The 26644-nt window shown below is 44.5% G+C and overlaps 1 protein-coding gene across 3 annotated transcripts in view; it reads right to left on the reverse strand.

The window, feature by feature from the left end:
* HOMER1 (homer scaffold protein 1) overlaps positions 1–25913 on the reverse strand; it is a 129819-nt gene extending 103906 nt beyond the window's left edge. Inside the window, exons 1-3 of one of the 3 annotated variants that reach the window (XM_088443917.1) lie at positions 25810–25913; positions 23869–24053; positions 22933–23469 (exon numbers count right to left, since the gene is read on the reverse strand). In XM_088443917.1, coding sequence (XP_088300043.1) covers positions 22933–22937 — 5 coding nt within the window. In that variant the 5' untranslated portion in view covers positions 22938–23469; positions 23869–24053; positions 25810–25913. Of the gene's footprint in view, positions 1–22932; positions 23470–23844; positions 24054–25809 lie in introns of all 3 variants that reach the window. The other 2 variants (XM_088443916.1, XM_088443918.1) reach the window with 2 other exon arrangements.
* Between the last annotated feature and the right edge of the window lie 731 nt (positions 25914–26644).

Below are 26644 nucleotides of genomic sequence, written 5' to 3' on the forward strand. Positions count from 1 at the left end.
ATGCTGATTTATACCATTGTTTCTGGTTGTGTCCAATAGTTAGAAGATTTTGGCTACAAGTAAAGAGAGATGCGGAATCATCTTTACTTAATTACGTCCCTTTCATAGCAGAATGGCAATTTTCGGCATTATCCCTATGGACATGAGGGCTAATAAAGGAAGTAAAAGACTGCTTTTAGCAATCAGCGCGGCAGCACGTAAGACAATTCTGCAGGAATGGGTCTCGACTACTTCCCCATCTTTTGCGTTATTTAAAGCAAAATTTTTTAACATTTTTCGAATGGACTGGGTAGAGGTAGTATTAGAAAAAGAAACCAAAATAGAAAAAATTTTCAATATGTGGGAGTCATTTATATCTACATTTTCTCTAGATATGCGTCACCAAATTTATAATAGTGTGAAGGATACCACTTGGTTTACACTCCGGAACATTGAAAATAACCCTCCAATGGATATCACTTCTATTGGTCCCTGAACAAATTGGAAGTGAGAGGAGCCTTGTTTCTTCTGGGCGGGGGTGGAGGGGGGGGCGAGAGAGAATTTTTTTTATTTTGTTTGTTTGTTAATATTTGATATAGATTTTATATGACTACATTGAAAATATCACAGAAATGTATTATGTACTGAATGTTATCATACACAATGTAATATTGTCTTTGAAATCTTTGGTTGTGAGTATGTGCAGCGTTTCAATAAAAAAAAAAATTATTAAAAAAAAAAAAAAGGCAAAAGCAACCTGTTTTTGCCCTTTACATCACTGCTGCTTTAAAACAGGATGCCAGCCTCTAATATACAGATGCCCGGAATCCCGCCGCCCGGAACAATGCTGATGCCGCTATAACGAAGGGGGATCAGGATACCGGCATCAGCATCCCGACTGCCAGAATTCCAAACTAAGGATCCGGGTAAGTATCAGCATTAGCCCGGGGATGGGGGGGGGGATTAGGTTTAGGCACCACCGGGGGGGAGGTTAGGCAACCCCCTGTGAGGGTTAGGTTTAGGCACCACTGGGGGGAGGTTATGGTTAGACAACCCCCCATGAGGGTTAGGTTTAGGGTGTGGGAAGGGGGGGTTAGGCACCATTGGGAGGAGGTTAGTGTTAGGTACCCCCCAGGGAGGTTAGAGATAAGCACCACTAAGGGAGGGTTAGGGTTAGAGGGGGGTGGAGGGGAGAAATAGGGTACTTAACTGCCCCTTTCGGGATGTTCACTCATTGGGCTTCCGGCATCGGGATTTCATACCTATTCCTTTAAAACATCAGGCAGTCTCACATGGGACTCGCCAATGCCTGCAGTCCGCAGATTATTATACATACCCCATGGTCTCCGTACTCAACTTTGAAATGTGAGAATGCCACTTCACACAGTTTTCAACACTTTCTAGCATTAAGTGTAGGTGTGATTAAAATACTTATGAAAGAGCATTGGTGACATTAGAAATATGGAGCTGGCCGCAATCCAATCACAGCTCACAGAACTGCAGCCAATCAGGTGCGGTCGCCAATACTCTTTCTCCCTGGCTGCTGGTACCGCTGCCACTCGGGCCCCCTCTCTCTCCGGAAATGCCACCGAAGCGATTTCCGGATGCCTGGCAGAAGTAACCAGGTGTGTACCCTGTGCCCCCGCTAGTCCAGTAAGCCTTCCAGTCACTGCCCAACCCTAGTTCAGCCAGCCAGCCTGCCTTCCCAACTCTTTGCCCCTACCAGCCAGAGAGAGAGAGAGAGAACTAACATTGCTTTCCTATATATTTAATATAGATTCTGTTTTTCTGTGTGTGTGTGAATTTACAGCAGTTTTCTCTCCTATATTTCTGTATTTGCAGCTTCATATATGAAAGATAGACCGTTATAATAACTACCTGTGCACCTCTTTTTTATCCATTTATAAATCTTAGAGAATTAACTTTGTCTGGTTTGTCCATTATTACACATTATTGCAAATATCACTTCAGCAACCAATATATAAATTAAATACGTTCTAAAGTAAATAAAACATTTACTGTCCCTGTATAAACTCAATATTACTTGGTGCGCTCTTCTTGTATAAACAGTGCAGCAAATCACCTATTTTGGATTATGGATATAGCTGACTATTGTGCTTTCCTTGGTCCAATCACTCAGCTGAGTCAATGACATGTCCATAAAGACCTGTTGTGGCCTAGTACAGAGTACAGAGCTCCCCATAGCGCTTTTCTCAACACCACATCTATGCCAGGTTTTAGCAGCAAATTACCCTGCAAAATGTTTTCTGGAGTCCACTGATTAGATATATTATTTAATATACACAACAGGATAGGACGGAAAGAATTGCAAATCGGTCTGTAAGATCCTATTAAAGCTATAACCAGAGGTGATTATAGGAGGCACTATGGTCACTTTAGTAATATCCATCAAATAGAACCTAACATTACATGGAGACTTTCATAAAACTGGTGCCTAGTTGTCAACGCTACATCCCCATACACGCAAATCAGCCCTGCCCATAACAACCAGCAGCAAAACAAAGCAAAAACAAAAAATCCTTTTGCTTTGGAAACGGAGAGGAAACAAATATATGACAAAGAGAATTGAATTTTGCCAATCTATGGGAATAGAGGCGCTACTATCAGGAGAACATAGTACAGTACATTTTCCTATCACCATTATACCACTTTATGGGCGGGATGCAGCAAAGCAAGAAATGCAGTCAAACACCCGGAATGCGATTTATTCTGGGGCTTTGATGCGGCGGGCATTGCCATCTTCAGATGGCGTTAGCCTATAGAAGCCTATGGGCTTCTATAGGCTAACCAGCACCTGTATCCATTCCCTTGCGCCGTGTACCCTTCTGCGCATGCACCAGAGGGATTTCTGGGCCATAGACGCTGTGTCATTACCCCCTCCTCTAGGGGTGGCCACCGAACACCCCACAAATGGTTTGCCAGGGAACTTCTGATGGAATTTCTGAAGAAGTTGGGGTGTGTGAATATCTGAGGCCTTGATCCAACAGCTCTCTTCCGGACCATATCCTTTCCAGTCTATCAAGACTTGGACTGTACCTCGAGATATTCTAGAATCCAAAATCTGTTTTACCTCATACTCCTCCTGATGATCTACTGGAAAAGCTGCAGGAGGATCATCGTGCTTTGAATATCGATTCAGAACTAATGGTTTCAAGAGGGAGACATGAAAAACATTTGGTATTTTAAGCGTGTCAGGAAGCTTTAGGTGATATGCCACTGGATTTATCATTTGCAGAATCTGGAATGGCCCAATAAATCCAGGAGCAAATTTCATTGTAGGTACCTTCAGTCGCTAATGTTTGGTTGACAACCAGACTCTGTCGCCCGCATGTAGTAAAGGCATCCTCCTCCTTCTCCTGTCTGCAAACACCTTGTACCTAGAAGATGCTCTGCACAAGTTCTTTTTCACTTCCTTCCACATACTGAGGAAACATCTAGCTGTATCATGAACGACTGGAAGTGAACCCGACCTTTTTATTGAAATAATCTTTTGTCATAAGATGAAATCTGCTCTTTGCATGTGGGCGCAGAAGTAGCTGCACTCATGTCTGATGCTTCTGATCCACTATAATTCTCTCATCAGACACAGTCTACTTCTGCACCCCGACATATACGGGCATCTGCAGATCTCACAGAAACAGGTGTATTTGTACATAGGCATGCGACGTCATAAACTAGCGCGGCACTCTCTGCAATTAGCCTTATTTTCTAATACCCCCTTTCCACTGCCGCAGGGCTGTCCGGGTCACAGCTCGGTGGAAAAGAGTCCCATAAAATATTAACTGGGGTCCAGTGACCCAGGACTCCACCCCAGGTAGCGACCATGGTTGGACATGGGAAGAACCCAAGTTAAGGGGCATAGTAAACGGGATGGGGAGATCCGGATTTCCTGGTGCTTGGAGACGATGTCATCGGCAATTGCGGCAATAACCAGGGTCGGTGACGTTTTGTGATAGGGGTCTGTCCCGTGATATTGGTGAAAAATGGGTACAAGAGACCTGCCCTGTTGCTTATACTTGTTAGGGTAACACTGTACAGTGCATATTACATTAATACTTCACCCACAATCATTTAAAGTTGTGGGTTTAACTATCGCTGCCAACAGTGAACTTTACATTTCCTGTGACTATTCCATGGATTATTCCAACTGAAAGTACTGCATCTCCAGTCAGATACCACAGACCCCAAGAAGCATAAGCTCAATCATAAAATAAATACCCCCTTCTTAAAATGATCCCCTGTGCACAATTACACAATCAAGATAGGAACGGCCATATGTAAAAATAAAGAAGCCAAATAATACCACTATTCTCTGTTGACTGGAGATATTGAGATGTATAATCCCAAGGGAGTTAGGTGTCAGCATTTGCCTGTCCTTGATTTACACAAATGGTGACTGCTATCATTTGACTGAGCGGCAGATTGTGTTTTATCTTATAAATGAAATGTGCAGGCAGGTTTAGCATGCACTTTTCCTCATATTGAAAGTGGTTTTGTAAAATCAGCACATGGAATGTGCTCCATTTATCATGATTTAAGAGAATTGCAAATGATTTTTTTTATCTGCTTATATGATGGACTAGTGTTTTAATCTCTGCATTATAAAATGTTTCTTAAAAAAAAAAAAAAAAGAAAAAAAAAAGCACTTTATTTATACCCCATGCTGCAGTGCAAACGATTTACAGATATGCTTTCACAATCTGTGATATGAAAAATCAATTACAGGCTATTGGAAAAAAATTAAACTACGAGTCTCTCATCTTGCACATTCATTTATGTGGAGAGGTTTTCTTCTGAGTGCTTTGTCCCCCAAAGCAAAAAGGGACAAACAGAGGGAGTACAAAGAACATTAAACCTTTGTAAAACCCGCATATTCTACCCGCATAGTCTAGTGACTCAATTACAAGACATAATACCACTCATTTTGGACAAAGATCTTAGTCTAAAAGATATATCAAATGATTAAGGGGTCTATTTACTAAGCAGTGTTAGGAGACAGAGTGAAAAGTGATAAGGTGCCAGCCAATCAGCTCTCAACTGTCATTTGTCAAACACAGCCTGTGAGATGACAGTTGGAAACTGATTGGCTTTCACCTTATCACTTTTCACTCTGTGAAAAAACAGAGACCATCTGGACTGACGATAGTTTAGACAGTGAGAGGTCCTGAGGTAGGTAAGATTCTTGCGGTCTGTAGACCGTCACAAGAATTTTTGCCCCCTCCAACAGGTATCGCCACTCCTGTAGAGCCAACTTGATGGCAAGCAGTTCTTTGTCCCCAACGGCATAGTTTTTCTCTGGGATAGAAAACTTGCGGGAGAAGAAGCCACAGGTGCGGAGATAAAACATTGCTTCAATTGGTTAAATGCTTCCTCTGCTTCAAGCGGCCACACCCGGGTATCTTGACCCTTCTTGGTGAGAGCGGTAATTGGAGCAGCAACATACAAGTAATTCCTGATGAACTGCCAGTAAAAAAGTTACAGAAGCCAAGAAAACACTGTATTGCTTTTAATCCCACCGGTTGTGGCCAGTTAACAATGGCGGAAAGCTTCTCAGGATCCATTTGAAGTTTAGAACCCGAAATAATTTAATCCAGGACTGGCAGCTCCTCTTGTTCGAAGGAGCATTTTTTCAGTTTGCAAAAAAAAAGTCGATTAGTCCGTAGTCGTGACAATACTTCGCACACATGTTCATGATGACTCACTAAGTCCTTGGAAAAGATTAGGATATCATCCAGATACACCACGACATACATACTTGTATAACAGGTCTCGAAAAATGTTGTTCATGTACTTTTGGAAAACTGCAGGAGCATTGCTCAACCCAAAGGGCATAACCAAATATTTGTAATGTCCATCACGCATGTTGAAGGCCGTCTTCCACTCATCCCCTTCCTGAATTCTGATTAAGTTATAGGCCCCACGGAGATCTAACTTGGAAAAAATATTTTCTCCTTTTATGCGATCAAAAAGTTCAGAGATCAGTGGTAGCGGGTATCGATCTTTAACAGTGATGGCATTCAGGCCCCAATAGTCTATACATGGTCTCAATCCATCATCTTTCTTTTTAACAAAAAACAACCCCGTTCCTGCAGGTGATTTTGATTCTCTGATGAATCCACGTTCCAGGTTCTCCTGGATGTACTCGGACACCGCCTGTGTTTCAGGAAGCGAAAGAGGAAACACTCTTCCTCGAGGAGACATCTTTCCTGGAAGTAAGTCTATAATGCAGTCCCACTCCCTATGGGACAGATGTGTTTCCGCAGCTTTCTTACTGAATATGTCCTCAAAAGGACCGGTATGGAGCAGGAAGTGAACTCTCTGGGGAGATGGTTGAATTCTGAATTGACACGCGGTGGTGGTTTGATGGATGGCAAGCATGACTGATGGCACTGTGATCCCAATGACAGAATTTGAGGAGGTTCATTCCAATCCAAAATAGGAGCATGCCTGGCTAGCCACGGAAGACCAAGAATAATTGGATTTTCTGTTGTCGGGAGTATGTAAAACTAAATCAGTTCCTTATAAAGAGCTCCAACTTGCATGGTGACCTCTGAGGTCCTGGAGCGAATGGTAGCCATAGAAAGCTTGTTCCCGTCTACTCCGATGATGCAGAGTGGTGCTTCCAATGGTATACTTTGAATACCTAACTCCTGGACTTTCTTTGCCGAGATGAAATTGCCATCGGCACCAGAGTCTAAAATGACCTTAACGACATCAGATGGTTTGTTTGACACTGGCAACATGTCAATAGTAAACTGGGAGGAAATTTTCCCTTTTGGGGTGTGCTGAAATGCACCTAATCTGACCACTCCTCGATCAATTAGGCCTTCTCATTTCCCGGATGTTAAGGGGCATCCTGAGAGAAAAAGATGTCCTTGTTCTCTCTCTGCAGCAGGTCAACGTGACTTCCCGATCTGCATAGGTTCTTCTGGAACCTCAGCCGGGGCTGTGAAATGAGGAGCAAGTTTAAAGCTGAAACGTCTGGACTGTTCTTATTCTCGCGCTCTTTCTCTGTGGCAGAGATCTACCTGGATACACAGAGAGATCAGATCATCTAATGTGGTTGGTAATTCCCTGGATGATAATAAGTCTTTGATTTGCTCTGACAGACCTTGCATGAATGCTGCTATCAAGGCCTCGTTGTTCCACCCTAGTTCCGAGGCAAAGGTTCAGAATTGCACGGCGTATTGCCCGGCAGTCTGGTTGCCTAATTTCAATTGCAGAATGGCCGAACTTGCAGAGGACACTCGTCCGGGCTCATCAAAGACTTTCCGCTATGAACTTAGTACTGTCATTTACCACAGGGTCATTTCTCTCCCATAATGGAGATGCCCATGCCATCGCCTGTCCGGACAGCAGCGAAACATAAGCCACCTTCGTTCTCTCAGAGGAAAAGTTTGCGGCCTGAACTTCAAACTGAATGGCACATTGATTAAAAAATCCCCGACAACCTTTGGGATCCCCATTAAACTTGGTGGGGTTTGTAATTCGTAATGGAGCTAAAGTTCCTGCAGTTTGTACGGACACCACAGGAGGTGGAGCTTGTTGTACCGAAGGTGGCTGAGCAGGTCCCACCTGTTGCATAAGCATATGAAGGCACTGCATAATTTGGGCCTGGTCTTGTTCCTGCTTCTCGACTCTAGCGAGGAGGTTTTCCAATAGATCTCGAGGTGAAAGATTAGCAGCGGCATCCATGTTTCTTTTAGGGTCAGAGTATTCTGTCACAAACTCTCGGACGGATTTTGGATGCGACCCGTATTTAGGGAATTGGCTAGACCTATGCCTGAGGCGCGGAGTCTAATGTGCCGGCGGTATTCACCAGGGATCCTCGCAAGATGGTATGGATTGGCTGCGTCCGACACACAGGTCACGGCCCTTAGGTTAGGTTCCCCTATACAGGTGCTGGTGCACACTGGGTGAAGTGCAGAAGAATAAACCTAGTCAACAGGCCGGTCAATACCAACAGGCAAGATGGTATCAGGGAGCAGACGTAAACAGGTCACAGGGAATAGCCGAAGTCAGAACCAGATATCAGATGCGGTACCAGGGAGTCAAACGAAATTGGAATCACAAACAAGCCAGGGTCAGGATGAGAATAACAGGTGATGCACAGGAACGCTGGAGTATGGTATGGAGCCTATACTCTGGCACTGGAGTGCTCCCAGAGTCTCTTATATATGCAGAGCAATTCCAGTCACTTCATGTGACATCACAAAAGGCGCATGTATGGCCCTTTAAATATTTAATAGGTTGGCTCGCTCCTGTAGGGAGCCGCGCCCACCTGCATCAGGAGAGAGAACGAGCGACGGGGACCAGCGGCAGGTGCCGGGAACAACCCATCCACTGTCCCCTCACAGACCAGCGCTGCTGGACCCGGTGTGTTCCGGCGTCCGGCACGCTGTGACACCTCTAGCTCAGTGGTTCCCAAACTGTGTGCCTTGTCACTCTTGGGTGGCTCGGGACACTTGCTGGGGTGCCTCAGGTTGATGGTCCAGCACCAAATAAAATTATTTATGGTCAGTGTAATGTAAATATGTGGACAAACAGAAGCATAAACCTGTCTACCACCACATGACTGAACCCAAGGATGACAGGTAATTTACTTAATCACTATTTCTGAATTTCTCAATAAGGAACTTTTTACTTAGGGGTGCCATGAAAACAATGCTGATACTCTAGAGCGCCGTAATTCAAAGAAGTTTGGGTACCACTACCCTAGCTTGTTTGAGGTTTTTGTAGTCTGCTACTTCTGTTATGGTTGTTTTACTGTATGTTGTTGTCAATGAAAAAAATATGCATGTGTCTAGAGTGAGTGTATTAAGGGTATATTTATCAAGCTCTGCAGAGCTATTTTATCTAAATTACCTAGTCTAATTACGCTACCGCCCAGCGGTGGCCACTGCAGAGTATCACTATCGGTAACACGATCTATCACCTATTGAATAACTACACCACGGTGATCTACTCACTGTTGCCACCCCAGGAGGGTTGAAACAGGGACCAGTAAAGGAAACAAACAAAAAAAACATAACTTAATTTCTAAAATGAAGCTTTTGTTAAATAAATGACATGCTTTCACTAATGTATAATAATAATAATAATAATAATAATAATAATAATAATAATAATAATAATAATAAATTATATGGAAACCTGGAATTCCAGTGCAGTGGCCATGCACATACATACAGACATGGACAAATTTGTTGGAAGAAAAAAGAAGAAGGAAGAACTACTCATTTTTCTCTTTAATAAACTGACAAAAGTAATTGGCCTCCATCTTTGTGTATCGAGCGATTTCTGTAGCTCTCAATGAGACTTCTGCACCTCTCAACAGGTAGTTTGTCCAACTCTTCCTGAGCAAACTGCTACAGCTGTCACAGGTTTGATGGGTGCCTTCTCCAAACTGCGTGTTTCAGCTCTTTCCATAGGAGGTTTCCAATGTTTTGTCATTATCCATTCTTGGGTGCATTTAGCTTTGTGTTTGAGGTCATTATCCTATTGGAGGAGTCATGACGTGCGACTGAGACAGAGCTTTCTGACACTGGCCAGTTGGTTTCACTCCAGAATGACCTGATAAGTCTTCAGATTTCATTGTTACCCTGCACATATTCAAGTTCCCCCGTGCCAGATGCAGCACAAAAGCCCTAAAACATAACTGAGCCTCCTCCATGTATCACAGTAGGTATGGTGCTCTTTTCTTTTCTATTAGTTTTGTCTGAGTATGGCGCTGATGATGTGGCTTGACACAAAACTCCAGTTTTGCCTCTTCTAACCAAAGGCCATTCTACTGATGCATTGTGGCTTGTCAATATACATCTTAGCAGTTTCCAGTCTGGCTTTTTTATGACGTTTTTTCAAAAGTGGAGTCCTCCTGAGCTTTCTTCCATGGAGCCCACTCGGATGGTGTGATCAGAAATGGATGTACCTTGTACTTAGGAGTTCAGCTTGTGTCTCTTTGGATGTTTTCCTTGGCTCCTTTTCTACCATTCTCCCTGTCCTTCGGTTTATTGAAGGGTTGATTTTCCTCTTGTTACCACCTCCAAGGAGGTTGGCTACAGTCCCATGGACTTTAAACTTCTTACACTCTAATATTTGCACCCATAGTCACAGGAACATAAAGCTGCTTGGAGTTGGTCTTACCTATCAATTAATACTGTGTCTCGTTTTATAACTGTCTGTTCTCAACAGTAAAGTGTAACTGTAAATACGGTAGTGCTATGGAAATAAAAGTTTAATAAAATAAATACGTGTATGACAGTTGATAATTCTCCCTAATCCATGAAGAATTTAACAGCTCCCAAAACCGCAGAGATCATTTAATGTACACAGAATTAAATGTTAAATTCTAATGATTTATTTAACAAGGTTAAAAATATTTTTTTTTTGTTTTAACTGCAGCACAATTGGCAGAAATAAAAGCTGTGTTCCTCCAACTTCATAACCAAATGATTACTTCCTAACACACTTTGCACTGATTAGACTTTCAGCTCATGCCAAATACCCACTAATCATTCTAAAATCTAACTGTACTGGTCTCTGTTCCACTAAGTATGATGGGAATAAGCAATAAGTTGTCCACAGACGGATGACCAACATCTGCGCATTGTAATATAGTAACATAAATTATATCTGATATTACTGTATGTAATGTTCCAACATGTATACAGCTCTCTCTCAACTACCAAAATACTAACTCTAGTTTTGGTAAATGTCATGAATACTGAAGATACACTGAACCAGAGAAAGAAATAGGGAGCCCTCTCGGCCAAAATCAGACACCAAAAACACACTGGAAAAGGGTAAAGAAGATCATTTAACTTACTCTGGATGAGTTTACAGAAATCACAGGTGCAAATGTCTCCATTAAAAAAGTGGTACTGTACATGTAATCAAGATATGAAAGGAAATGTATAAGCCACATATAGGGGCATATTTATCACAATATAATGCGGTTGTGATGCAATAATTTTAACTAAATTCCCAATGAGATGTTTGCAAATATTGCATGAATGTATTATAATTCGCTGCCCGGGACAGAGCTTGCGAGTAAGCGCTCTCCCTACAAATCCCTTCCTTGGACTGCTCTGGTATTTTTTTGTAAAAGCGAAAGGCTAAATACCCTCCTACTCCTGCCCTCTTTCCTCTCATCTGTGCCCCTGCCTCATTGCCCCTGCAACCCTAACACCTTAACAATAGGAAATAAATACAATAGCTGGCAGGAAGAAGGTCCGAAGTTTATTGATCACTTCCATAAAGATGGTGGCCGGGAAAAGCAATTGCAAACTATCTGATTGCGAGCTAGGTGGTGGGCAATACCATACCCACCCCAACTGTATCCACCTCAACTTAAGTATGGAGTACCTTCCATCCAGGGGTTCTGAAGTACAACATTCCTCCTTAATTTGACAGGCGAACGTGCAAATAAAACATATGCCTATCTGCTCTACAGCTTGGGAAGAGCCTTCCCGTACATCGGTATCAAATGGCGCCGTGACATTACAAGCACGCTGCTGCCTATACCAAGGCAGTTAAAATCAGTAAGTGTGCACAATCACTACACGGCCCCAGAGGTCATATCCTCCTTCAATCCCATAGGTGAAATGTACTTTAAATGTATTACAGTTTGAAATTGCATTTCCCAACCGATCAACTGCCAAAAGAAAATATCTCTCTCTCTCTCTCTCTCTCTCTCTCTCTCTCTCTGTTAGCTTTGATCTGAGCATGGGCAGATTCTGTGGTGAAGTTCTGCAGATTACGCCTGGTTGAATGATGTGAGCACCTATTCTGTGACCTGCATTGAAGATCTGCTGGACATCTCCCCTGATAACAGGTATTTTCGTAGCCCTCCTCCACAATATAGGAGGTACACATCTTTCCGATCACTCTTTCGATGTTTTGGTCAAATTTGCTCCCTTTTGGAAGTCCCGACCACAGTGCTGAAACGCACGTACACACCTGTACGATCACCGTCTGTCTAAAATATCAGTTTCAAAAACACAAAGGCAGCAGCAGCGTAGGCAGAACGCTTTGGCAGTGCGTACACACTTCACTTTTGCTCCAATATGGCACCATTGAATCGGATGAATATTAAACAGCACATAAGATGCGATCCTTCGATTCAACCAGTTTTCATCTGACAAAACAGGATTGAAGGTGCGTTCACAACACGAATAAATGGGTCAAAATCGAAAGAACGGCCCGACGAATGTATTAGGTACGTACCCAAATTAATTGATGATGGGGGGGGCAATAACAAGCAATTTATTATTCATTTAATCAGTGCTAGCCCTCGCTCCCATTCATTAAAATCTGCACATTTAAGTTGTACTTTTCCGTTCCTAGCAATATAATAAAGATTTCAGCGATTTCACAACTTCTGGTGACTTATTTTTTATAAAAAAAACTAGTGAAATATAGATCGAGTTGACTTTAATAGATGATTAGGAAATGGTCTTCTAAACCAATAAAAGATAGTGAGATTCATCATTTCTGTAAAATGACCTTTAGTAGATCCCCCCATAAGTGTCAAAAATGAATCTCACCAAGCAAACAAAACAAACAATTGTATAACTACACAGTACATGAATGCGCTAGGTCTCCAATTTCCCATGTCCGCCACTGGATTTTACCACTACAAAGCTTTGACTATGAAAAATGTTCTGTTTGGATGACTAGAAGTTGCAACAAAAATAACCTAGAAATGTTTTCTTTCCTCTAGCCTCAGTAACTTTAACTAATGGACATAGGGCCTGATTCAGAGCCACTCGTAAGCGGCAGCTCGTTCGCTCCGAGCGATGTTTGCCCAACTGCGCATGCGTACGTATCGTTATACGCATGCGCGAACCAGTCAGTGCGGTCGAAATTCATGTGCTCGCAAAATAGCGAATGCCTGATAATTTGAGTGACAGGAGGAGGCGTATGTGGGTGGTAACAGGGGAAGGTGCTTTAAAAACGGGGAGTGGAGATCCGAACGCAGGCGTGCTTAAAGGTCAAAACGGGCGTTTTATGGGTGTGCATAATTAAAACAGCAGCGTCATTGACCACGTCACTGGGTTATTTTATAGCCAGAACTGCTCGCAAAATTGTGGTAGCAAAAACCGACCACAAGAATAGCGAGCAGTTCATACCCTGGTCGATGTACTCGATTAATCTAATAAATAGCGGACATGACGTAGGATGCGAGCGGCCAGGGGGCGTAGTTTCCCAAAAAACGACCGCAAGTTTTGTACGCTCGTTCAGACCTAGAGGCGTGAACAGACCGCAAATAGCGAACGGTTCATTTGAATATCCACCCCTATTTTCTGGACGAGCGAGCACTAATTGCGTCCGGCTCTGAATCAGGCCCATAATGCTAAGGGGCCCATTTATCATTAAATATTTGCAGCATATTATTATTATCATTATCCTTTATTTATATGGTGCCAGAAGGGTTCCGCAGCGCCTAACAAGTACAAAAACAAAGTACAGAAACAGTACATAAACAGTTGAACAGAACAAGAAAACACTGACATACAGTATAAGACATTGAAGGACAAGTACATGGTATATAAACATTGCTGCAACAGTAGCAGGATGGCAAAAGTCAAGGGTTAGGTGCTGTTATAAGGAGGATAGAGTAGATAACAATATAAGTAAAGGAAGGAAAAGCACATGAGGGAAGAGGGCCCTGCTCGTGAGAGCTTACATTCTAAAGGGGAAGGGCATACAGACAGGGGTGACACAAATGGGGTAGACAGAAACGAGGGTTAGAATGACAGATAGCTGGATTTCAGTTTTACATTATGTGAGCAAGTAAGATGGAGTAAGATTTACACCTCTGACATTCTACTTTATGTGACAGTATTTGTAGGTGTCTGTGGAAAGCCATGGTTGTTACTGTAAGTGTCTGGGGAAAGCCATGGTTGTTACTGTAAGTGTCTGGGGAAAGCCATGGTTGTTACTGTAAGTGTCTGGGGAAAGCCATGGTTGTTACTGTAGGTGTCTGGGGAAAGCCATGGTTGTTACTGTAGGTGTCTGGGGTGATACCCCAAAATTATTTTGTATTCCCTGAATTGATTATGGAGGGAATCGCAGCAGATATCTCCAATGTCTGCTGTGGTCTCTCCATTTCCACCAGCAGCCGCAACCCGTGTAGGTTTCTAGGGGTAATGCGATACCATCAATTTTACCAAGTTCGAACTTGGCCCCCGAAGTCGCGAAACTTGTTCCTTGGAGCTTATACCATCTGAAGATGGCGTTGTGCTGCTGTAGTCTATAGGCTACACATAGCAGTACTAGTCGTGAGAGGGTTCAATAGGAGCCCGCCAATGGCAATGGCAGCGCACATGTATGGTGTGTAGAACACACATGCGCAGGATCCTTGGCACAGGAGTGAAGAGACCGCTGCAGCACATCACAGGGACAGGCTCTTATAGAACCCTGTCCCTGTGGGTGTTTTTTTTTTTTTTTACTTTTAGCTGGTATGATCGCATCCTGCAATGCGATCATGGGCGCTAATATCATGCTCAGGGCCTGATTCAGACCAGCTTGTGAGCACTGTGATGGTGCCTAACTGCGCATGCACACGCACGAGACCCGGTCAGCGACAGGTGCTCCGTCGCTACGGGCGTCGCACCAAAAGGGGGCGGCTGTCGATTTTGATTGGCAGCTCGCCCCGTTTGAGGCGGGCAGGGGGGGTGGCTACACAAACGGAGGCATTCCCGAAGGAACACCTGCCATTTGTGGAAGGCACCACTGACATCACCAGTGATGTCAGTGAAGAGCTACCTGCTCTGTTAGAGCAGGAAGCTCTCTGGGGCTTGCGACGGATGAGACCCTACCACATAGAGTCTCGTCGCAAGCTCCAATGGTCGCGATCATCACCTGGCCGCTCGCAAAAGCTGTGAGTGGTCACCCACAGCTTAGCGAGGAGCCAGGAGGCCGCAAAAAAAAACAAAAACGCCCAGATTCAGAGCGAGCGCTCTTAAAGAGCATCCGGCTCTGAATCAGGCCCTCAGATCGCATTGCAAATACGATCGTTAATAAAACGGGCCTCTAAGTATGCATATTTAACTAGGCTCAAATACAATAGGTAAGTATAGGTACTACAGGCTAAATTGACTCAAATAGTTGTCAAACTTAAAAGAAATACAAAAGCATCCTAGGGATCAGGGGCAGAACTATGGGAGACAATGGAGGCGCCTGCCGCCGGGCTCCAGCTCTTAAGGGGCACCTCCTCCATTGTCCACAACATATTCACCCCACTTAGGGCTGTAACTATGTACCCAGAGTGTACCGTCATGGCCACCTAATACATGGCACCTCTTCCCGGCACCTGAGAAGCCACCATACACTAGTGGAGAGCTCCATGTCAGACCATCAGCTGCTGCCTTCTTCTATGTATAGCCTGTCTGTATATGAATTGCTACACTACAGTGCCAGCGGCTGTGACGGGAGGGGGGGCACCGAATTATAACCTGCCTCTGTCCGTCTGGGATGAACTTATGCCACTGCTAGGGATGGATTAAAAATAGGGATGAGCGGGTTCGGTTCCCTGAGAACCGAACCCACCCGAACTTCGGGGATCCGGGGCGATCCGAGCCCAAGCTCGGATCTCCCTGTCTGCCCCGGATCCCTCTCCCGAGGCAAAACCTCGAGATCTGCTGTCGGATCTCGAGGTTTTGCCTCGAGCGGCCATTTAAAAAAAAATGCCTTTGCCTTTAATGGGCAAAGTGCTGATTGGCTGACAGAGCCGTCTGTCACGGCTCTCAGCCAATCAGCATTATGGTGCTCATTTGCATGTAGCACGGACTCGTGAGATCCGTGCTACATGCATCTGTGTGATTGACAGTGACACAGAGCACAGATGGGTCAGTGAGACCCGTCTGTGCTGCTGTGTATTTCAATGACACAGATGCACGCACGGACCAGGAGATCCGTGCTACTTGCATCTGTGTCATTGACACAGAGCACTAACGGGTCCGTGAGACCCGTCTGTGCTGCTGTGGTAAATAAAAAAAAAAAAACCTGTGTAAAAAGAGAAAAAAATGGCGTCCTCCCCCCCAAAAAAAGAGCAACCAGCCCCGGGCATTAGTGACCCAGTGCTGGGTGTGCTTAAATACAGGGGACAAACGACATAGGGGTCCCCTGTACTTAAACACAACCAGCACCGGGCTAGTCAGAACCAGAGCTGGTTGCCAAAATACGGGGGACAAACGACGTAGGGGTCCCCCGTATTCTGCGCAACCAGCTCTGGGCTCTGATCCGGTCCTGGTTCTGGAAATACAGGGGAAAAAAATGAGTAGGGTTCCCCTGTATGTTCCAGAACCAGCACTGGACTTTTTCTAGCGGGGGGCTGATGCCACAGCCAGGGGAGCCCTTTCACCGGGCCCCCCAGCCGCAGCATCAGCCCTGACCGCTAGTCAGCCCAGGCCGGGGATCCCTGGAGAGCTGGGGACCCCCCCAATAAAGGGGTCACCCTCTCCAGGGCACCCCAGGCCCAGGCTGATAGCCCGGGGCTATCCCCGCCACCCCTGGTGGCGGTGGGTGGCGGGTTGATTGTGTGGTGTGGTGTAAATAAAGAATATCAAACATTGTCTTTACAAGTAGAACTGCAAGTCCCAGCAAGCCTGCCCCGCATGCTGGTACTTGGAGAACCACAAGTACCAGCATGCAGGGCATTAAGGGCCCACTAGTACCTGTAGTTCACCTGTAAAAAAATGTTTAAAAAAAACACAGGACACACACACCGTGACAGTATAAGTTTATTAAACATACATACACACACACACACACACACACACACACATGTACACATACTCACCTATGTAACCCTGTAGCATCGGTCCACTTGTCCGGTAAAGTATCCATAGGGGACCTGTGAAAAAAAACATACTCACCATCTCCTATGCGAGGTTCTGTCCTCTTCGTTCCAAAGTAGGCATCCCCGGACTTGGCAAAAAAAAAAAAACGAAAACGCGATCCACGAACTTAGTACCGTTCTATAGAACGGTACTTCCCGAATGAGAGCTTAGCGGCGGGGTATCACCATGGAAACCCCGCTGCTAAGCGTTCATTGGCTGAGAGAGGCCATCTCCCGTCTCTCTCAGCCAATGAACGGCTCCCTCCATTGTAGTCAATGCTGGGAGCCGCAAGGTTATTAAAGTTTACCCTGCGGTTCCCACCATTGACTACAATGGAGGGAGCCGTTCATTGGCTGAGAGACGGGAGATGACCTCTCTCAGCCAATGAACGCTTAGCAGCGGGGTTTCCATGGTGATACCCCGCCGCTAAGCTCTCATTCGGGAAGTACCGTTCTATAGAACGGTACTAAGTTCGTGGATCGCGTTTTCGTTTTTTTTTTTTTGCCAAGTCCGGGGATGCCTACTTTGGAACGAAGAGGACAGAACCTCGCATAGGAGATGGTGAGTATGTTTTTTTTCACAGGTCCCCTAGGGATACTTTACCGGACAAGTGGACCGATGCTACAGGTTACATAGGTGAGTATGTGTACATGTGTGTGTGTGTATGTATGTTTAATAAACTTATACTGTCACGGTGTGTGTGTCCTGTGTTTTTTTAAACATTTTTTTTACAGGTGAACTACAGGTACTAGTGGGCCCTTAATGCCCTGCATGCTGGTACTTGTGGTTCTCCAAGTACCAGCATGCGGGGCAGGCTAGCTGGGACTTGCAGTTCTACTTGTAAAGACAATGTTTGATATTCTTTATTTACACCACACCACACAATCAACCCGCCACCCACCGCCACCAGGGGTGGCGGGGATAGCCCCGGGCTATCAGCCTGGGCCTGGGGTGCCCTGGAGAGGGTGACCCCTTTATTGGGGGGGTCCCCAGCTCTCCAGGGATCCCCGGCCTGGGCTGACTAGCGGTCAGGGTTGATGCTGCGGCTGGGGGGCCCGGTGAAAGGGCTCCCCTGGCTGTGGCATCAGCCCCCCGCTAGAAAAAGTCCAGTGCTGGTTCTGGAACATACAGGGGAACCCTACTCATTTTTTGTCCCCTATATTTCCAGAACCAGGACCGGATCAGAGCCCAGAGCTGGTTGCGCAGAATACAGGGGACCCCTACGTCGTTTGTCCCCCGTATTTTGGCAACCAGCGCTGGTTCTGACTAGCCCGGTGCTGGTTGTGCTTAAGTACAGGGGACCCCTACGTCATTTGTCCCCTGTATTTAAGCACACCCAGCACTGGGTTACTAATGCCCGGGGCTGGTTGCTCTTTTTTGGGGGGGTGCACGCCATTTTTTTCTTTTTTTACACAGGTTTTTTTTTTTTTTTTTACCACAGCAGCACAGACGGGTCTCACGGACCTGTCATTGCTCTGTGCCAATCACACAGATGCATGTAGCACGGATCTCCCGGGTTCGTGCTACATGCAAATGGGCACCATAACGCTGATTGGCTTCCTGTCTGCCACTGCAGTGCCACTCCTAGATGGGCCACGTGTTTGTGCCGCCCCCTTGTGTCGCTTAGCATAGTCATCCAGCTTCCTCGGTACAACCTTTTGGCCTAAAAACAATATTGTGAGGTGTGAGGTGTTCAGAATAGAGTGGAAATGAGTGGAAATTAATGTTATTGGGGTTATTAATAGCGTAGGAACAAAAAAAGGCCCATTTATGTGATTTTAGCGTTTTTTTTTTATTTTTTAAGAAAAAATCCAGATCCAAAACACAAAACCCAGAACCCAAAACACGGAAGGGTGGTTTTGGCAAAACCAATCCAGATCCAAAACACGAAGAAAGATCCAGATCCAAAACCAAAACACAAAACACGAAAAGTGTCCGGTGCACACCCCTAATTAAAAATAAATAAATAAATAACAAAAGACCAGAAAACAATACAAATTGCAAAACTGATTACTGAAAATAAGTCACTAAACTAACTTGAGGACACTTCAAACTTTTTTTTTTTTTTTTTAAACAGGAGATATCACTAGGTAGCAAAAGAAAAACACATAAAAACAAGTGATTTATGAAAAAGTTGCACAATAACAGCAAGTAACAATACCATGCAAATTCGTGCAAATTTAGACGCTCTCCCAAGTAGTAAATGGTTTTAAGTAGGTACAGTAATCTGTACACTCATTTGGAGATAATGATGTCCTAGAAGAAAAAAATGGTAAACAAATGTAACCACTAGGGTACCACTTTGATAGCAGGAGGCATAAATGTATGTGCAGCCAAATGTATAGATGCCTCATGAAATACAAAATATCCGCTTCATGCTGTATAACTCAAGCATGTAGCACAGCAGAGGGCAGATTTGTCTTGCTAGTGCACAATTCAAAAGCTACACAGTCCCACTTGCAGACTCAAGAGGGGGAAATAACAGAAGTAAAACCCAGAGTAAGCAATGGTTTTCCATTGTCTATATCAGTAGGCTAGGAACATTGCAAAAGATTTACAGAAAAAAGGGACAGCTATAATATATACTTGCTTAGCTTTATTGCATGCAATTGCCATTATGTCCTTAAGACAGACACTGTAATATGGATTATCATGGGCTAGATATCTTAGAAAATGGTTCCCATAATGGAATATACTAAGCAAAATAGACATTCATTATATATTATGAACAGTTCAAACAGGAGCGTAAATATAACTTTGTGGCTCTATAGCAACATTCTTGAAGGGACACAGACTGCTTCAAGAGAGACACCTCTCTGTACAGCAGTTGATCACATTATGCCCTATAGTAGAGCCCCAGTTCATATTATGCAGCATGGTAGTGCCCCTAGTTCACCTTGTGCAGTACTGCAGTGCCCGCAGTTCACACTGGCCAGCTCCTGTTTACTGCGCTCCTTGACCTCAGATGCTTTCTTCTTAACCTTGTGCTCTGCACGCTGAATCTGCTGCACCCAATCCACTGTGAGGTAGCGGGCTGGTAGAAAGGAGCAGTCTACAAACTACTCATAATGATCTAGTGTCTTCAGTGTCACCTGTTCTAACTGCTCTGTTTGGCACCAAAAGCCCAATAGTAACACCTCCTGCAGCCAGTATAGTGACTGAAAACATTATAATGCCAAGCTATGTGCTATAGCTGCCTGGTAGACCAGTTCACATAGTTTCATACCTAGGGCTGACATTAGAAAACAGTCAAGCAATATGGGACTCAATATGATGGAGCAAGTTGGTCAACGGCTCAAAAACAGCAATGTAGCCTGCCAACAACCCATGGTGTGATCCTCTATAAAAATGTAGCGTTATCCACTGCAAATGTGTATGCAGATGCTATGCGAAAATATGCAAATGTCGCAAGAGTAGTGTGCCGCCCACAGGCAAAGCCAATCATCAGCGTACAAAGTCGCAGCATTGGTCACCAATTATTTGATTATCATAGTCCTAAGTGAGCCTATGATCCCACAGAATGGCCGTGGGAACTGAGATGCTGGAGCCATATTTCTTGCATAAAGAATCGCAGCAGCCGGGTGTGACACACCACGGAAATTATCGTGAAACGACTGCGTATTTTGCCGCGATTCCCTGTTACCTCCCCCAAACGCTCCCTGACCGTCAATCACAGTGCGGGTGAACAGTCGCTGCGTATGACAATGGTAACGTACATGGACGCATGCGCGGCCTAATGATAATCGTTCAACTCCGTAAACATCTGAATTGTGTACATCTCCGAATCAGCCCTATAGTTAATTGTTCTTTAGTTAAAAGACTTTAATCAGTATTTTTTAGTCAAAACTATTAATAGGTCTTCACAAAAAATGCACAACTTGCTAAGTATTGTTTGCGGCGCCCCTCGTCCGGAGAATCTCCATTACAAGCTCCCTTAAAAAAACTTTATTTATTTATCCCAAGACATTGTCATTGGGTAAAAGTAAGAACACATCCTGAAAGCATGGCCTGCATGTCCTCGCTCAAACTATTGCTGCCGTCAGAGCATTCGGATCATGATGCTCTCCAGCTTCATGCACAGTATTTTGCCATGTTGATACGATCCTCCATTTACACTGCAGCTTGTATGATACGATCTGACACAACGAACAGCGATTCCAGTGCCCACAGTATTTCTGTAGCACCTTCTTGTATTCGCCCCATCTGGAAAATGATGTTGTTGTAAAATGCTTCTAAAAGTGCTGTTCTAAATCAACCCTCAGGGATCCTTGAGACCCTCTCCCCCCCCCCCCAAAGAAAAAATATCCCACTGACGCTAAATTTTGAAGTCGAATGTTTACATGGAGCATTTGTGACCATAACCATCAAAACTGAAGTAGCTGACAAGCTGTAGGAAAAACTAATATGGGCACCAACAGAAGCTGTTGCAGGACTGGACAGGAAAGGAATAGTATTATAAAATCATTTGTATCAATTTTTGATACATGAGCTTATATGACTATGAGTTATATTTTATGTGTCAGGCTTTACAGAGTTAAGGAGGGGTAGAAATACACTGTGCAGGGTTGCAGTGAGCTGCAGATTCAGAGGTCTATTTACTAAGCTGTGTTAGGAGATAAAGTGAATGGTGATAAGGTACCAGCCAATCAGCTCCTAACTGCCGTATTTCAAACACAGCCTGTGACATGGCAGTTAGGAGCTGATTGGCTGGTACCTTATCACCGTTAACTTTATCTCCTAACACAGCTTAGTAAATAGACCCCTCAGGAGAGGGAATCTCAGCATATTTTTAAATGATATCCATAATTATTTAGAATTATATCAAGTATTTTTTTTATATATATATCTCCCAAGTTCTTCAGTGTAGATGAAGCATCCTCCTTACTGCTTTATTTTCTCCAAAAACTCACACAAGAAATAGTTGATAGACAATGAACACCATGACTCAGTTACCCACTAGACAGTTATAAATTATAGATCATCTGTCACGAACATTTACTTATAATATGACAGTAGAGAGTTATCAGTAGGCAACTAAAGTATTTCTCAAATAAACTTTGAGGGGTTGATGTAGAGTGGCACCAAAGTCTGTTTTGCGGACTGATCTTGGGTGTTTTTGCACTGCGCAAGCCCCGCAGCTGAGCGCATGCATCTACTGGTGATTCGGAGTCTTGGTCGGATCTCTACTTACGGCTGAATGGGCGTAAATGGGTTCCAATGAGGCTTTCGCACATAGGCTACATTTAGTGAACTCATTTCGAGAGCGTATACACGGGCTATGTAGAATTGTGTTACCCAGAGATTCATCTGATATTAAAATGTTCACGGCTATGAAAAAAAAATGTGTGGATATTGGCGCTACCGTCACATAGATTGTAAGCTTTCCATATAGATTGTAAGCTTGCGAGTAGTGCCCTCTTACCTTTATGTCTGTCTCCTACAATCCAGTCTTGTTCTACTAATGTTGTTTCAAATTGTAAAGCGCAACGGAATATGCTGCGCTATATAAGGAACTGTTAATAATAATAAATGTGTACAATTCTGTATACCTGTATTTAGTCCCACGCATGGGATGCAAATGTAATTGCCACCACCACCACCAGGGAAAACTCTGCATTGGCTCCCAAGACTTCAACGGTGACCATTAACTAATTTAAGACCATACTCCAAGTACTGGTTCTGGTAATCAGGTAAAAAACTGGAGCTCCTATCAATGTCCTGCTGCTTATACAGTGTCAAACACTTTTTTAAATGAACAATTAAAATCAAAACATATCTAAATATTGTATGTGCTTGTGAGAGACAATCAATATAAAGCTCTACATCAATTAACTAACAATAAATATGTCTTTGTGCCTCTTATAGACCTTGTGTTCAGACTGAAGGTGCATTAAGGCTACTCAGGACTGTAAACACTATGAAAGGAAAAGAACATCTTTCAGATGGATCTTCTTTCTGACAAGACGGTCTGAATCATTACCACATGGATGTCTAGACTCCAGTTTACAATATGAATAACGTGGATAAAAGCCATGCAATAAGAGCAATAGCAACAACAGCGGGAAAAAAAAAAAAAAAACTCACTTACCCCATTTTGCCCAGAAAAGATTTTGCACTGAAGTGACCAAAAGAACTTTATGATGTTTCTTCTTGCAACATTAGCACTGTTCCACCTTTCTTTAAATCAGAATTGGTTTCTAATTTTATCAACCTCTTCTATCTTGTGTCACTTGACAGACAGGATAAATGAAGTGTCTGGCTTTTAAATCCGAGGATAAGGACAAGAACCAAGAAGTTTTTTTTTTTATTTATATAAGTTAACGTGGTAAAAAATAACACTTGTATATTAAAAAAAGTATATCCAACAAAAGGAGAGAGCATTCATATGTCTGCTTCCCCCAGTGTCTTGTACTTTGAGGCAACACTAGGAAGCCAGCCCAATGCTTATTCCAATCATGTCCTTCTTGACAAAGATCCGCTTCCCACGTTCCTCTTCCCACACACACAGACATATATACAGTATGCACCAGTATGACCAATAACTGCAGACCTCCCAAGTCTTCTTCCTGTGCTAGAACAAAGCCTCTCCTTCCTCTTGGGACTTCTCTGCAGGACGGATCCAGTACTATACAACACAATTAAGAAGTATCAGAAAGCAGCGAAAAATGGTAATCACACAATAACTGATAAGTTCCCATAGATCCTCTCATCATATGTAGATCGATAGATCGATCGATCGATAGAGAATAAAATATCAAAATGCAAAACCATAATAATACCTGTCCAAATAAACAGACTTGTGTGCATATGGTATTTGCAAGATACTGCAGTATATTCATGGAGTTTACATGTCACAACATCAGTCAAATGAAGGAAAATAGAAGATTTGTGTTCTGAAGGACTTAAAACAAGTGGAAGGTGGTGGGGGGGTCGGTCGGTAGATATAATGGGGAGGTAGGGAAGGATACATTGCCCCTGGAATTGTGTGTTGGAAATGTACCTGTCTGGGAAGCAGGGTGCTGACCGTAGGGCCGGGGTCGGGGATCACAGACATGGATGGGGCTGCGGAGGGACACAGGCGGCGCCTTCAGCACCTCGGCCAGCGGCAGGAGGAGGAGGAGGACGCTGGCAGCAGCGGCGGTTGCAGCTTGTCCCCGGGCACCGGCAGGACGCAGCCATCCCTCAGCTGGCAGCCCCGGGCATCATGCTCTGAAACACACACAGCGACAGGGGGGTAACGGGGAGTCGGGGCGGGCACAATCGGGATAATCACCCCCCTCTGCGCCTCCCTCTCGCTCGGTAAGCCGCGGGGCTGGGGCCACCTTCCTCTGCCCTTGCAGATAAGAGAAAATGTGCCAGCGTGCATTGACAGGGTCACACGCCCCAGCCCCGGGCATTGCAGCAGAGATTCATGAAACCCACCGAGAAGCCTTAACCCCTGGCTACCCTTGCCTGCTGCCACAGCCTCACAAGCCCTAATCTGTTACAGTGGGCGCTTGGCAGTCAGGATGACCCCCACCCTCCACACTCTCACCAGTACACTGTTAAACCCTCTGGAAGACCATATACAGTGATGACATGTGTCTTATCTATACCCCTGTGTCCCTGAATGCACAGCAGCTTCCACGTTGTGTAATGACACATGCATTATATAGGCGCTAAACATACCTGCACTATACAGCGAGCCCCACAGGATGATGATGATAATAATAATAATAATACTACAGTCAACAAGTCTCACCTACTGTGTGTGCATGAATTGGCGGCCACTCACCTTGTACGGCAAGTGGAGGCCCCAAAGCAGAGATGATGTCTACTGTGTATGCATGGTGCACCTAGTGTTATCAGGCAGATGTGTGTACATGGTGCACCTAGTGTTATCAGGCAGGTGTGTGTACATGGTGCTCCTAGTGTTATCAGCTGCTGTGTGTACATGGTGCACCTAGTGTTATCAGCTGCTGTGTGTACATGGTGCACCTAGTGTTATCAGCTGCTGTGTGTGCATGGTGCTCCTAGTGTTATCAGGCTGATATGTATGCATGGTGCACCTAGTGTTATCAGCTGCTGTGTGTACATGGTGCACCTAGTGTTATCAGCTGCTGTGTGTACATGGTGCTCCTAGTGTTATTAGGCTACTGTGTATGCATGGTGCACCTAGTGTTATTAGGCTACTGTGTATGCATGGTGCACCTAGTGTTATTAGGCTACTGTGTATGCATGGTGCACCTAGTGTTATTAGGCTACTGTGTATGCATGGTGCACCTAGTGTTATTAGGCTACTGTGTATGCATGGTGCACCTAGTGTTATTAGGCTACTGTGTATGTATGGTGCACCTAGTGTCATCAACTGCTGTGTGTGCTTAGTGTACCTATTGTTATCTTCAGGTTGCTATGTGTGCATGATGCACCTAGTGTTATCATCAGGCTACTGTGTGTGCATGCATCATGTACCTAGTATTACTGCTATACTGCACACTCCACCGTCTGTCACAATAGCGATATAACACATGCACTATCCCTGTGTCAGTACAGGCCGGGGCAAAAGGATGCTGCATTGGATGGGATCCAACATGGCACATTTAACATGACTATAAAATTGTGTTTGTAATGTGCTAACATGTACACTGTGTGTTTGTAATGTGTTAGCATGTGTGCATGGAATGTGAGCATGTACACTGTGTCTATGTAACGTTTTAGTATGTATGCATGTGCAATGTATGTAATGTGTTAGAATCTGTGCATGTACATTGTGTGTATGTAATGCGTTAGCATGTGTGTATGAACACTGTGTCCATGTATGTCATGCATAAATATCCTGTGTGACTATTGTGCATGATGTATAGCACAGTATGGCGATATAGGTGTACGCAACTGTATATACTGTGGTGTGTGTGTGTACACTCCGGTATATGTGAGCCGCTATCTCACACAAATACACATCAGACAGTGATAGGGGAAGACTGACCGCTGGATGGATCCCGGTTACCGAGGCTCTGCAGCGTGGGAGTGGGCCTGACAGGTGCCGTGTCCTGGCTGCTGGCTCCGCTCAGACCTCCTCTCCATCCCTCTGCTCGGGAGACATTTAAATAAGCACGTCATCCCGTTCTGCCCTCCGCATTGACGTCACTCCCGTGTGGGGGATGACGTCAAAGTACTCGGTGCAGCCGGAAGCGCTTTCTAAATATGGGGAGAGAGGGAGAGGCCGGGAGCAGGGAGGGGGAAGGTGGGTGAGGAGGACCCGGGGGTAACGCTGCGCTGCTGTGCGGACAGAAATAGCTGTGTGAGGAGACATGATGCAGCTGCTCTGTGTAATAGTAATAACACCAGTGCAATCTATATTCATCCCACCCAAACACATCATCGTCAGCCGGGGTACATGGGTCACTCAGCCCTCTCAGACATGTACACATCCGGCTAACTATCTATTTATCTCATATCTGTCTATCTGTCTCATATCTATTTCTCTCATATCTATCTATTTCATAGCGCTCAATCTATCCAGAGGTGCTGAGAGCGGAGTGCGGCTCGAGCTTCTTTAAGGGGTCTGGCACTGCATGGGGCAGCGGCGGGCATGGGCACATACCACAGGATTTGGGCGCATTCAACCCATCACCCAGACCTGTCATTGTTCTCTACAGCCTTGAATGAATCTATCCATCCATCTCCTTACTTCTCTATCTTCTTCCATGCATGGGAAACCATGTTGTGGAAATATAAGTCCCAGCATAGCCCGTTAGCCTCAACTAGTAGGGCATGCAGGGACTTATAGTTGCACAATAATGTAGAGTCACATGTAGTTG

Source organism: Taudactylus pleione, unplaced genomic scaffold (assembly GCF_031769625.1).
Source record: "Taudactylus pleione unplaced genomic scaffold, aTauple2 ptg000336l, whole genome shotgun sequence".
Lineage (NCBI taxonomy): Eukaryota > Metazoa > Chordata > Amphibia > Anura > Myobatrachidae > Taudactylus > Taudactylus pleione.